The sequence below is a fragment of the Rhodamnia argentea genome, chromosome 6, assembly GCF_020921035.1.
Source record: "Rhodamnia argentea isolate NSW1041297 chromosome 6, ASM2092103v1, whole genome shotgun sequence".
NCBI lineage: Eukaryota > Viridiplantae > Streptophyta > Magnoliopsida > Myrtales > Myrtaceae > Rhodamnia > Rhodamnia argentea.
In genome coordinates, this window is record NC_063155.1 from 28,547,932 (window position 1) to 28,562,077 (window position 14,146).

Here is a 14,146-nt window from a genome sequence, read left to right on the forward strand (position 1 = left end):
TTCTCTAAGCGAATAAAGCTCCGAATTTTCAATGGAGTTGAAACTGATTGTCAATTTCCATGCGTCTTACCGTTCGGAAAACCTTTTAATCTCTCCATGACGGCGTAATATTCCGAACAGGCTTCTAGTCCACTTCCCCAGTGAGGCAAAAGCTTTTCCTGTGGTACACCACTCTTCTGGTACCGAAAAAGTTTTGAACAACTTCAACATTAGGATGCACAAGCTCAGATTCCAATTACATTCATTTTCAACTCAGCCACATTTTCAGTGCCTCAGCTTGCATGCAGCTTTCTCATTTGGATTTGACAAGTTCTGAAATCAATATTTTCTCAGCTATTACGTCTTTCGGCCATTCAGTTTTGCAACTTCAACTCTTTGCCCAAGCCTCATTCGTAGGTAACCTTTATTCCAAATTCCTTCTCAGCAGAACTTGCATCTCCACAAGTATGATCTTCCACCACTTTTTGCATAGCTAACGCTTCCACTTTTGATGCTAAGTCTCGGTTTGTTTGCCTCACCGGCTTCTTAGACTAGGTCCAGATAACCATAATCAATGCTGGTCGTTAGACAACCTATCTCAAACTCCGACCCCATTAGCTTCTCTATGCTCAATCATACACATCAGAGAGCCAAAAATCACAAAAAGCAAATGTGTAGGCAACACCTGGTTAGTCAATGATCGAAACTATGCACAAACAATGCGTAAACAAGATTTGAGAGCTTGCGTCGACGATATCAGGAAAGTGTATCAGATCTTCAATCAAGGAAAACATAAAAGAACATTTCTAGATTGTATTAAGTGGTTCAGAGCATTCTGAGAAAAGCGTACAAGATTTTACGACGATGAAAATATACACCTTTTGGACTCCTCTCCCCTCCTTAAGATCTATACAGAAAAGCAGGGCTGGATGTTCTATGGTAGTATACAAATACTCTCATTCATTCTACTCTAGTTAAGATAATGATTTGAGTCAGGTCAGAACAATTTACCAGGGCCTGCATTTTTGAGTGGGCGCATTCTCGACACGAAAAACCAACCAGCAGAATCCAAAATCGCTGGTCACTTTTGCCCACTGCAACATCCGAGTTGCGACATACATGAATTCACCAGATGCTCAAAGTTTTTAAGTCCTAGACGGGTTTGGTTCTAAAGAATTTGGCGACCGCCTGGTAAAGATTCTCTTCGTCAAACGGCTTCGAGACATACCCGTCCATCCCGCATTTGAGGCATTCGTCATACGTTGCGTGAATCACATCTGCCGTCATGGCTAATATTGGTGTGTGCCACTCACCCCCCTTCATGATTTCAACCGCAGATTCACTTTTCATTTGCTCGTTCACCTGGCTCTCCATCAGCCTAATCTGGCGTGTAGCCTCAAAGCTGCATATAGAAGAGAAAAAGAAATGAGAATACTGCCTCCATCCAGAAGTAAAGAAAGAAAACAAACGGGGAAAATTATATAAAAGCAATTGGTCAGTGAAAAGCTCAGTTCAGAAAGATTAAATCCCTCCCGAAGGGTAGCTTCCACCTCCTGAGAGAGAGATCGTTCTGACTTAACTGTGCATGCTTAATGCGATAAGATCATAAGTTGGCAAAACTGACAACCGAACTAAGCCTTGGACAATTTTGATTAAGCTACCGTGAGGATTGAACTTTTACAAGCTAACGGATCCTCTTTTATTTTTGCATTTCCAAGGAACAAGTAGAAGTTTCGAGATTCGAGATTAGACAGATTGTCTCCAATGAAATGACCTCACACTGATTAAATTTGCCGCCTCCAAATAACTAGAGAACAAACAAGGTTGGTATCCCTAGCTTGTCTGCAAGAATATTTGGTGGTTCAGGGAAACACATTCTAGCATATAAAAGCTAGTTTCAACAAATCAAAGTACGTATAAATCCATAAATACCAACGTCACTATGCAGAAAAGATATGTGGATGTCTTCTAAATCTCATCATAAGCAAAGATAAACCATTTAGTCCAATGAAGCTCCAATAAGCTGAACTCTCAGATGACAATGTTATATGTGAACCCCATGACCTCAAGTATCAAAAAGCCACCAATTGTGAGTAAAACCAACAAGAAGTGTAATTGTGATGCCCAAAATCTCTTACTATGGATATTCATATCAAAAAAAGTTGTGACAAATGAAAAAAGTGAGAGGTTTTGCAAAAGTATTGGTAGCAAAAGAACAAAATACGGGAATCGTTCCAACGTTTTATCACTTCCATAGTGTCAAAAGGTAGCATAACACTCTCAAGAAACTTGTAAGCCCCGAAATGCATGATTATTTAAGGAACCTATACTTAGGTCACTTTCTTTCAAAGTACTTCCCACAATTTTAAGAGTTTAACTATGTTCTCTGACAATGCTTGTGCGCAAAAAGGGAGGCCGATAAAAGTTTTCTTGCTTAGTCCTCAGCGAACATCCTACCATTGCGTAGCCTATGCAATTACTTAACTGACAAGTTTATAACACGTTTCTCAATGTCCATTTACCTCATTTGGAAACAAGGAGAGAAGGAATGCCATAGCTATTTCTCCCTCAGCAGGAGGTACCAATTAATGCTTGAACAACTTCATTTCACATGTTTCAGGACAAAGTCGCAAGCAAGGGGAATAACGTGTACGTATTCCAATCACATATGGACTACAGACAGAGTGAGTAGAGCATACCCATCCATTTCAGGCATTTGGATATCCATGAAGCAAGCATCAAAGTCGTGTGGCAATTGAAGCAACTCCAATGCAGCATTTCCACTCTCTGCGCACTCTACATTGGCCCCAAACTTCTTGAGTGCCCCTGCCGCGACTCTTCGGTTAACCTTGTTGTCATCGACCACCAATATCTTCTTCCCATAGAGAAGGCTCTCCAGGGCGCTAGACCCATTTCTCATGTGCATATCCTTCTGCGGTTGCTTCTTCCTTCCTATACCCAGAACCTGTTGCAGACATGCAGCAAGCATGCTTGCTCTTACAGGTTTCATAATGACGGTATCAGCGAAACCAGATGCTTTTGCCTTCTCTAATTCAGAGGCACTGAGTTTGCTTGCAAGGAGGATTTTAGGAAACTGAATTAAATTGCCATTCTGTTTCCAGTCTGTTACCGTTGAACTTATGCAGTTGTCAATGCTGGACATCCACGTATCTTTCTCAACTAGAATTAAGTCTGGATGTCGATATCTGTCACATAGGGAGAATAAAGCAATCAGAAGCTGCATTTGCCTCAAAACTCAGCTCCTTGTGGGCTGGATATGTCAGTTAATTTAGTTTCTTCTGCTAGAAACATGTAATTTGAGCCCACTAAGTACATCGACACACACTCATCAACCAACGGAGCGCCTCTTTCTGTTTATTGACAACCACTGTGAACCAACTGCAACAAGTAAAAAGAACTCCTCCATTTAAGAAAGATTCAGGCACTTCGATGAGGTCTAAGCTAAGCTACAATTGTATAGACTGAAGGAAAAGCAGAATAAAGACATGAACGAAAAATCTGCAACTTATGATTTTCCCTCAAAAACATACAGAATAACTTACAAAACAAATTCTTTGTCAAGTTCAAATGAGATCCATCTAGAAGCTACCGACAAGTCAGTGCAGTAACATTAAGTGTGTCTGTCAAGATTCGCACTCAATATTACACTATTCAAGAAAAATGTGACAATAAGACCTTATAAACTTTCTACTGATTGCATATACACCTTCGAAATTTTCTGTTATATCTCTCATACCAGGGTTTTCTTCTCCATTATAAGAATGAAAGTGTTGAAAAAATGACCATAGTTTATAAAGCTAATTACGTGCAAGAAGTTGAACATACCCAGCAGTCAGAGAACCCTTTTTCCCGCACATAGCTGCTGCCCTATTGATACTACTTGCGACTTCAACATGAATGCCAAGTCTGTTCAAATGGTATCTAGTTACGGCAGCTCTGACCGGCTTACCATCAACCACTACTGCCTTTAATCCTTTAAACCCAGAAGGAAGATCTTTGAAAGTTGGCCTTTTCACATTAGCAAACACAAGCTTTTTGCATCTCCCAAACACAGCTGTAAAGGAGAATGTGCTCCCAATCTGAGGCCGGCTTATGAAGTTTATGTGTCCACCCATCAGCTCAACCAGACACTTGCTAATACTCAAGCCAATCCCAGTTCCTCCATAAGTTCTAGAAGTTGAGCTATCTGCCTGCATGAAGGGCATAAAAACACGATCCTGGGCCCGCAATGGAATGCCGATACCAGTATCTTCAACACTGACCATTACAGTGACATTTTCAGAAGCTTCGTTAGTTGTCATCTTGGAATCAACAGAATTGAACAGGTCTTCAGCTATCAAAAGATTAAAGGTATCCCGACTGTTCCTCTCGTCGGCTACTTCACACCCACTCAATGTTTCAAATTGTGACCCACCAGAAATCAGTATATCTTCCTCTGGTCGTCCATTTAGGCAAGTTTTAGTGTGCGCATTAGGCGCGCCCTTTAGTTGGTCAGCTAGATGGACTTTCACAAATATATGTCCCTTCTCGGTGAACTGTCAAGTGTTCGATTTAGTGAGTACTAATCACAAGTGAAATGAAAAGGACTAGACTCGAAAAAGAAAAGGACTACCAAGTATGGGACATCACCGAATTTGTAGCCAAATAATCTAAGATGAAGATTCATTTGTAATTAGATCATCATAAGTCTCAGATATATGGGCTAGACTAGTAAGATACCCAAATAATTCTATTACTCAATTAGTTGGAACTAATTCCAATACAGAGATTTCAAGTAGGTAACTTTTACACAAGCTGAACAGTAAGATTTGGTTTTTCTCTCTTACTTGAATACAGAGAAGAGAATTCGCACTTACTTTAACAGAGTTTCCGACAAGGTTAGTAATTATCTGTCTGAATCTTCCTGGATCCCCCATGACAATTTCTGGTACTTTGTCAGAAACAAAGACAGCAAGCTTCACTTCCAAAATGGGTTTTAAAGCATATGCCGGAGATCATTGAAGATGAGAGTAGTTGAAAGTGGCACCCACACAGAGAAGCAGAGGAGGCATTTCCAGATAAAACAACACAAAGCACATCAGTTCCATGACCAAAAATGAGGACACCAAATTATAACTTCCACTGCCATAATTAACAAATCAAGCATATCGTAAAAAATATTTAACCCAAAGAATCTTCAGCGTTCAGATAATACTTGAAACTTAGAAATTATTTGTATGAGCATTCTTGCGCTATGTTCAGACCTACCTCAATACCTTTGTGTCTGGACTCCTCAGAGAATAGGGAGAGAACATCATCGAGAATGGATCGAATGTCAAATGAGACTGTCTCTAGCTCTAACTTGCCTGCTTCAATTTTAGCACGGTCAAGTACCTCATTTATCAATGCTATTAGTGCCTTTCCACAGATTTGAGCAGTTTGTGCATAGTCTCTTTGAGTAAAACTCAATTCTGTGTCAAGAAGCAGAGCAAGCATTCCTGAAGATAGAACACGCCCAAGATGGTGATGCTGACAAAAAAAGTCATAAGAGGGAAAAAGGGAAAAATAAATCTCCCAAAAGGATAGACAACATACCAAGGATCCCATTCATTGGAGTTCTAATCTCATGAGAAACAGTAGCAAGAAACTGCAATCAGCAACTCATCAATTCAAATTGCTCTCAAGTATGTGCATTGAATTGTGTAGAAAGAATAATAGGAATTACCTGAGATTTGGCAACATCAGCAGCTTCTGCTCGACCCTTCAGTTCCTGCATCTCATGAAAACCATCTTCAACTTTGACAATGTGAGTTGCTGCACCATACAAAATATACCCGACTAATAAGCCTATCACAAAGAACAAAAATGCAGTAGTGAGGGCAGTCCATGATGGCGGTGCCTTGTGATGATATCTGCTCAGCAAAAAAGAATAGGAAAGGGCAGCATCAGATCCTCCGGAAATCATCCAATCAGAAAGCAGTCTCCACGAATGAACCCACTAACCTACAAATCATTTGATGCTTCCTAAATGGATCGCCAAAGTCAAGCTTGCTCTCATGCAGAAGGGACGTGTCGCCCTCTTGATATTGGTGACCATACATGACAAGTGGTTCAGAAGAGTTTGTTACATCATACACATTGACCAAGATTGCCTGATTTCCATCCAGCTGCCCAAGTAGATTCTCCACGAGAGATTCAACATCAAAAGCTCCTCCAAGATATCTGCATAAATTCAAATTGGTCATGACTTCAGCACATCCACACTTGCAAACTTGATATCAAGAATACTAAATTCCAAAGATGTAATGTACACAAGGAAAGCAACTTTTGCTCCAGTGTTAAGATGTGAAAGTATATTTGACTACTACTCCCTCCTTACCACTTACAAACTCCATATATTAATTTGTTGATAATTACTTCTGATTTATTCTTCTTTGTTATTCTTGACTTAGTCTCTAACCTACCGCCTTCTTATAAAGACACTTTATGTACATTATATGACAGAATTTATGTTTGCATTAGTTATAGAAAGAAACTGACAAACAATGTTAGAGAAGCTGCTGGTAAAGAGCCATGGTAGGCCCAGGACATCCTGTTGTAACTTGATCCAATCATTAAAGTATATTGGTACAGAAGAAGTATAGTGGCTTATATGCATGGACTAAGAATACTGCACAATTAAGAACACCTGAAAGTTAAGTGGCAACTAATCAAGGCCACCATGAACTTCTGTGTCCATAGAAATGTCTACTGTGTCATCAGAACAGGTTAATTTTCAAAGTTCCCTATATAGTGACAAAACAAGTAAATTTCACAGCTAAGATCCGGGGGATCATGGAAGTTAAGGTTTCGTGTACGAAAGAGGGGAGGGGGGAAATGAGTGTTGTGGAAAGCTGGGCAAGAATTGAAATTTTTGCGAGAAGAGGAGAGGGGAAAAAAATTTCATCATTTCTTCCCAGTTTCCTCCCAATATCCTTTACATGCAAAGACTAAGGCATGATGTAAGGAGTGAGCTCATAAGAGATGACATAGCAACTGGATAAAGCATCCAAACTCCGTGTTTATCCTATGCAAATGTCCCTCTTCTTGTGTCATCACCTAATTTTAAACCCCCCCCCCCTCTTTCCCGCCACACACACCCCCCCTCCCAAAAGAAAAGACAAAATCCCCCAAATACACACAGAGAAAGGTCGTTTTGAAGATTGCCAGGCGATGACCAACGTGGCCTGTTTTTGAGAAGGAGAACAAAGCCATTGCTTAGTTGCTTTCATGAAAAATCAGTGCCAGCTTGATATTGCAGTCAAGTATAGTTCCATTTGCAAACTCCAGGTACAAGACAATGAAAAAAATTCAGCTTTAATAGCTTAGAAAATGAGACTTTAAAAACTTCTGTTTTTGCCAAGGCAAAGTCAATTCCTTTCTTCTTTGCCAATAAAGAATAAAGATCTCTATATAGGCTGCAGCATAAGGGGCTCACCCTGCAGTTGCCTTGATGCGCTCTTCCACAGTTGGATTCGGCGGGAGTTTTGACTTGTACACAGGGAATGTCAATACAACCCCCAAATGGTGGGAGCCCAACAGCCTAAATGGGCTCGTTAGAACGGCTTTTCCAGTTGCCCTCGCCCTAAGAATATTTTCCCTGTCCTCCTACGAGTAAAATGCACGCTGTTTCACTTCCATAAATCAATGGTGAATTACTAACAGGATCTCAAGCACAGAGAGCACATTGACGGGAAAAGAAAGGCCGCATAATCTGCCTTTACCTCTCCTGACATCATGTCAAGCGATTCAATGTAGGACACAGTTTCTTGCGAAAAAATGACGGGCGCATATTCATCTCTAACAGGAGAAGGCTGTCTCTCCATTGTCTTGATTGTCCATCCATGTTGCTCTTCAAATTTCTCCCTCTCTGAATTGATCACTCTTTCCGCGTACGCCACACCACTCAGTAATGGGCGTTCAAAAGCTGTTCTTGCTGTGTACTCAGCAAATGTTTCCTTCAAGATGCCAATTTCGATCCAAGATCGTCAGTACTAAGTAATTCCATTGGGTCTTTTAGTTAAACATAGACAGAAACGCTCCCATCTTTTCACTTAACAAAATGAGTTCAACTCCATCTGAAAAATGAACCATGTCGGATAATCCCTAGAAAGGAACAGACAGTAACAAGTAAATGAGGGACCCACGATCGTTTTCCTCCCATTTCCCCTGTCCTGCTCAATTGGAAGAACAAAAAAAAAAAATATTCGCTGGCCAACGTAACCGAGAGGCAAAAGCTGAGACATTCCAAAACTCCTTGTTTCGCATGAAAATATGCACAAGGTCATCCGAGAAAAACGAAAGGTGACCAGGGGAAAAATAGGAGAAACAAAACATATTCTGTTTTCACATTTCCTAGATATGCTTCAATTAGAAGAGTACAAGGACGAACCTGATCGATTGCAGATGGGTTCTTGTAGTAATGAAAGGTTGAGACAAGAATGGCCAAGGCATGGACATGATTAACACTGACACTGAACTGGTCTTTCAACATCCTTGCCCTCTGATCACACATGCTGACCAGCCCATCCTTCCTCCTCACCTTGATGTCAGCGTCCATGCTATTGTAGATCGACATGCTCGAGAATGCCACCACCACCACCGAGAGGACCAAGAATTTGGGAAGCCAAGCCCTGTTTGACTGAATGAATGTGTACCCTCTTTTTGTCCCCACTTGCTCATTCAACTTCACAGCCACCAAATGGTGGCTCTGTTGCATTTTCACCCCCATCCCTTCGGTGCCCGTGTAAAGCTCTCTGTCAGATTCCGCTTCTCCTCTGTTGTGCTTTTCCTTCTTGTTCTTCTTCTTCTTGTTTTCCTCCTTGTTTTCCAGATACCCACTTCATGCTATAGCCGAGAAAAGCTCAGGACTTGTTTACGCAGCTGAAGTACTAAAGTAATAACGGTTTTTGGGGAGCACTCTCTTTTGGACAACAAGAGTAAAGTTTGAACCCGAAGAAAATTATTTTGCAGCAGCATTCAAAGAAAGAACAGAAAGCAAAAGGGGGCAACAAATGTAAAGGGCAAACAAAGAAAGGGTGTTAGACAGATAAATCTGTTTCTCAAGGCTAGCGTACACACTCTAGCGGCTACAAACACACACACACACACACATTTTCTCTCTCTCTCTCTCTCTCTCTCTATAGAAACCCAATGGTAGAGCTTTCTAAGGAGATGAGAGCAAGAAGAATTCAAAAAAAGACGAGCTTGTCTCGATTCACATAGAGACGAGCATAGCTCTCAAAAGATGGAGAGAGCGCTCAAACTCCAAGACAAAGCCCCCAGCCCTCTCTCCCCGCTTCTCTAAAAATGAGAACTGGCCACTGTTCCAATCTTTGAACAGAATAAAAAATACCCACGAAGAGAGAGAAAGCACCAATCATGCTCTGTCTCTCTCTCTCTCTCTCGTGTCTAGCTTGAAGGCGTGAAGTTTGGTAAGAGGAGGAGAATGGAGGAAGAAAGGGCACGTTCACTGATCTTCTGGTTTTGTTTATTCCAACCAAGGCCTTGTGAAAAGATTGACCCTCCAACACAGCACAGCGAAGCAAACACGAGTGAAGCCAAGAAGAAGAGAGTGAAGAGGAGACACGATGTTCAAGAAACAGAGTGCGTGCGTGCGCGTGTGCTGCTGTCGTTGGAAGAAAGAATAAAGAAAAAACCGGTTTTGTTTAAAGCGTGGGATGGATTAGGAGAAGGAGATGATGGTGCATTGAATTGGGTGAGTGTAAAAGAGCTTTCTTTTCTTGGGTTCTTCTCGATCCAAGGGGAGAGGAGATTGGTTTAATGGGAGGTGAGATGAGGAAGAAGAAGAAGAAGAAGAGAGAGAGAGAGAGGGAGGGGGGGATCTGTTTTTCTTTTTTCCTTTTTGTTTTAATTGCTGGCCTTGCTTTAAAAAGCAAACTGAATCGAATTTTGTGGATTTTTTGCAGATACGCTCTGGTCGGTCTTCCCCACTCTCGGTGCCTGCTCATTAAAGAAAAAGGAGAGAGAAAAAAAACTATTTATTTTCTCTCTCTAAACAAATTTAGAAAGATAAAATAAGTAGGGTTAAGTTAGAAACCCAAAAATTAAAATGATATCCCTAACATGCCCTTTTGCATGACAAGTTCCGGCATAACAAGCTCGATCAACCATGGCCACGAGATCGTATCGAGCATGGCCATGGCATCCAGCCCAAAGCTCGACGCAATCGGTGAGGGACATGCTCGAGATAAAAAGGTGAGAGAGAGAGAGAGAGATGTAGACGAAGGGGAGAGAGCGAGAGAAGAATATATTTTCTTTTTGAAAGGAAAATGCAGACACTGTAAGCGTAATTATACGTTGAAATCAATAACTAGATGCCTTAACTATGCTCGGTATCTTATTATCAAACAATACTATCCATGGACGTTTCATTGATTAGTAAGTTACGTAATTTATGGACACTCCAATTCATTAATGGCTCTTCTTGTTTTGAAAAACACAGAAGGCTATTCAGAATAATGCTGTACTTTCGACCAATAAAAAAATGTGGTACTTTTAAGTTCGATTTCGCGAGTTCCTGATAGATATTATGACACGAATAGTTACAAAATACGTCGAGATTGATTCCAACTTTGCGTTTTCTTTTTCAATTAGATCATATTACATTTAGAATGTGAGTCGAGAAGATCTCTTAAAATCTTTTATCGGACTTTCAATGTCTTGAAATATAAGAACTTATTATACCGACGACTCTTCCCGATTTACATGCTCACAACAACATGGGACAATATTTTAACGTGAAAATCGATTTTTTTGTGCTACGTTTATAGTCTTATTAATTGCAATTTGGACACTGATTTTCTTTTTTTTTTTTGGACAATCATGCTTGTTTGTCTTATCGTACTCTGTTCCCTCTTCCCACTTTGTCCCTCTCTTCCCAATTATTCAATTTGAGAAGATTGGGGCAGATTCTTTCCAAATATTCGGTCGGAGCAAATTTGTGCTTTGTCGCATCGCATGGCCTTCAATTGTTAAAAAAAAAACAAAAAAACAAAAAAGTTTCATTTTTGGCCTTTGGAATTTCCATTTGCAGTAATTATTCTAGTTTTTATGTATCACAAGTAATTTAAAAAGTATGAGAACGAAAATCACTAGCCAGGATGAGCATGACTGTATAAGTCGTGGCAGGAAAAGAAAATACTAGTCACGGAAGGTAACTCTCGCCATTTCGGCCCGTCATTAGGATCACTAAATCAGTTCTAATTATAATCACCTATGATATTACGTAGTATGAATTCAAATATGACATCGCTTCATTTGTTTCGCGAAAATATGAATGACTTTGAAAAGTTATTTAGATGAATAGTTGTTTGTATCACTTACAAAAACGAATGAACAAAAAAAAAAAAATCTCATCGTTCGCAAAAATATTTAATCAGAAATCGTCTTTGATATTGGAATATTTTTTATTAACTAATATATATATATATATATATATAGGCAGAAAACTTTGCATCGTACTTTTTTGACCCCGACCTATCACTCTAGAGTCTAAAGCACGTCTGTCCATGGCCACCACTTCTCACTAGCTAGGTCACAGCCTCGCACCACCGTGACTAGTCGATGTCTACTATTGTCTCGTTTTTGGCTAGGCCCTTCATATATACATAAATATAACTTCTCGTGTTTTTGTTTTGTTTTCTTTATGTTCATCTTCATTTCCACCGTTGTATCCAAGGTTTAGAACTTATTTTTGTTTACAGAAAAAGCGAAGAGTCGTGCAAATTTTGTGAAATATTGTTTCGATTTCCAAAAACTTTCGAAACAAACCATGTATAGGTCCCTGTATCGATATTTGCTTAGCTCGGACCTGAAAAAGTCGATGTGCACGAGCTTGCAAGATTTTGATTGAGCAAGAAGTAAGGTGCGACGTAATTTAGGCACGGCCTTGATTGGTCGATGGTGGCTAATCTCCAATTAGCCCACATTAGGTTGTCCGAGAGACGGCAAGTTAAACATACGTACTTGATGAAAAAAATATGTTATATTTGAAGTGCTAATTGCAAGTTAATTACAAAACCGACTAGTAAATATTTTATAGGGATAAATACATCGGAAGTCCTAAAATTTATTCCGAAAATATAGTTTGAGTCCTAAAACTTTCAAAAATATCACTAGCTATGTCCACCACGACACATTTATTTTTTATTTTTTATTTTTGCGACATCAAAAGCCTCAAACTATGCTCACTACGATACATTTACCTTAAACTTTTTATTGTGTCGTAGAAAGTCTCAAAACTCGTGCTTATGCGACTTATTTACCCTACGTCAAGGTTCCGTCGGATGAATTTTCAGTCAAAACGTCATTTTTATTTCACTCAAGACATGTGGGCACCATATCAATACTATTTGCTTTACGGCGTCCATATATGCAGATTTTAAACCGTGCTCGTTGGCGGAACCTTCACGAATGGTAAGCGTGTCACACAGGTACAAGTTTTAGATTTAGTGTCACACAAAATTTAGGCTACCTTCGGTAGCCACAATCTTGTCATGTATTCGGTGCCTGCTCAAGACAAGATTAAATCGGATATACGAGGGATGTAGTCCAAATAAAATCATCCCAATGGAAGGTTCGGATAAACGTGAATGTGATTTCTAATATCCATAGCATAAAAATTGTTTTTCTCGAATTGCAAACTTATGACATTATGAAAATTAAAACAAGACTTCAGTATAAATAACATTTGAATTCTAACGTAAAAACTACAAAACAGCGAAAAATTATAATTTCGAATTGCTTTCGTTTATTCCTATTTTAATTTAAATATTCGAATTGATTTCTATCTCACGATATAAATCTAATATGCAAATGCACACATAATTTATTAGTATAATTTACTATTTAATAAAATCTCACTAGAGAAAGATGGAGGGGAAAGACGAAATGGAAACAGCAAAAGAACTTAAAATAATCAAATGAAAATAGAGTAGACAAAAGTACAGTGAGAGATTTTTACCATCGCAATTTCTACAATTTTTATGTTCATTTACACCGATACACCGATTCACCAAATTATATATACGATATAGTAAACTTTGATGGATTTTATATCTTATCCTATCCGATTTTTTTCCCCCAACTGGAACGACCAAAACATAGCCTATGCGGTGAATATAGTTTGGGGGCTTTTGAACCTCCAAATGTGAAGGAATTATCTTCCGAAGGTCGCTTGAAATGTTTCAAAGTCGGCAAGCGATTGTCAAACTGTTGAGACAAAATCGTCAAAATTGAAATCCAATTAAGAGAGAGAGAGAGAGAGAGAGAGAGAGAGAGAAGCCATCGATATCGCTATCGGAGATCTCTGCGGAAAGGACATTGCGACAAATGCGTGGATCTCATTCTCACATGGACTGACACAATCCCCCGTTGTTCTCCAGTCAACCAAATTCCCCAAATACCCCTCTCTCTCTCTCTCTCTCGAGTGGATTTTTTCCCCACTCTAATTTTGCTCCACATAGAATTTAGGGTTTTGTCTGATTTTCTCGTCCGAGGATTATTAACGACATAATACAAGATTATTAGACCCGAGCTTTGGAAACCCTTGGAAAGGTTGTTTTGACCAGAAAATCCTTAGCTAATCCGAAGCGATTCATTCCGCCTTACTCCTTAAACCCCTAGTCGCTCGGAGGTAAGGGAAATGCAAGTGCGTCCGAGTCCTAAGACTGTCGAGGAGGAAGCGATTAGAGGAGGAAGCTCGATTAGACAAAATTAGAGAGAAGCTACAAAGATTTTGGGCTTACAATTAACATATCACCCACGTCGCCTGCTGGTACATTGGGTACGTTGGATCTCAATGTGGGGGGCAAAGATGTTTGGTGAAGGGCGAGACGTGTGTAAAACAGTGGGAAGATGTTGAGGGGCTTCCTTTGGAAAAAGGGGCGTCGATATCTTTTGATGGGAATAAGGAGAAGATTGCGTGGGGACCACCTGCACCTTCTCTTCGTTCAACCACCGTGTAAGAACACGAGACTTCGTCCGGACAGAAGGCAAAAAAAAAAAATAATAATAATAAAGTTTGATGATCTTCCAATACGTGCGTAATTAGATTGTTAGATTATACATTAAGTAAAATGTTTTTGGAATGGTCCGTTAGCCCGAC

At 39.8% G+C, this 14,146-nt stretch overlaps 2 protein-coding genes across 4 annotated transcripts in view; one reads left to right on the plus strand and one right to left on the minus strand.

The window, feature by feature from the left end:
- Window positions 1-14,146, plus strand: part of LOC115757354 (DNA (cytosine-5)-methyltransferase CMT3-like) — a 266,289-nt gene that overhangs the window by 85,407 nt on the left and 166,736 nt on the right. The window lies entirely within an intron of this gene.
- On the minus strand, window positions 739-9,859 carry LOC115756519 (histidine kinase 4). Of its 2 annotated transcripts, none has more exons than XM_030696353.2 (11): window positions 8,411-9,859; window positions 7,743-7,976; window positions 7,457-7,626; window positions 5,983-6,201; window positions 5,705-5,891; window positions 5,575-5,626; window positions 5,256-5,477; window positions 4,857-4,960; window positions 3,826-4,535; window positions 2,679-3,185; window positions 739-1,381 (listed from the first exon to the last, which is right to left on the minus strand). In XM_030696353.2, exons 1-11 carry the CDS (start codon window positions 8,747-8,749, stop codon window positions 1,132-1,134), a joined length of 2,994 nt encoding a protein of 997 aa, XP_030552213.1. In that variant the 5' UTR covers window positions 8,750-9,859; the 3' UTR covers window positions 739-1,131. The 2 variants fall into 2 exon arrangements, with proteins under 2 accessions (XP_030552213.1, XP_030552207.1); XM_030696347.2 differs by having other exon boundaries at window positions 4,857-4,955; window positions 5,248-5,477; window positions 8,411-9,858.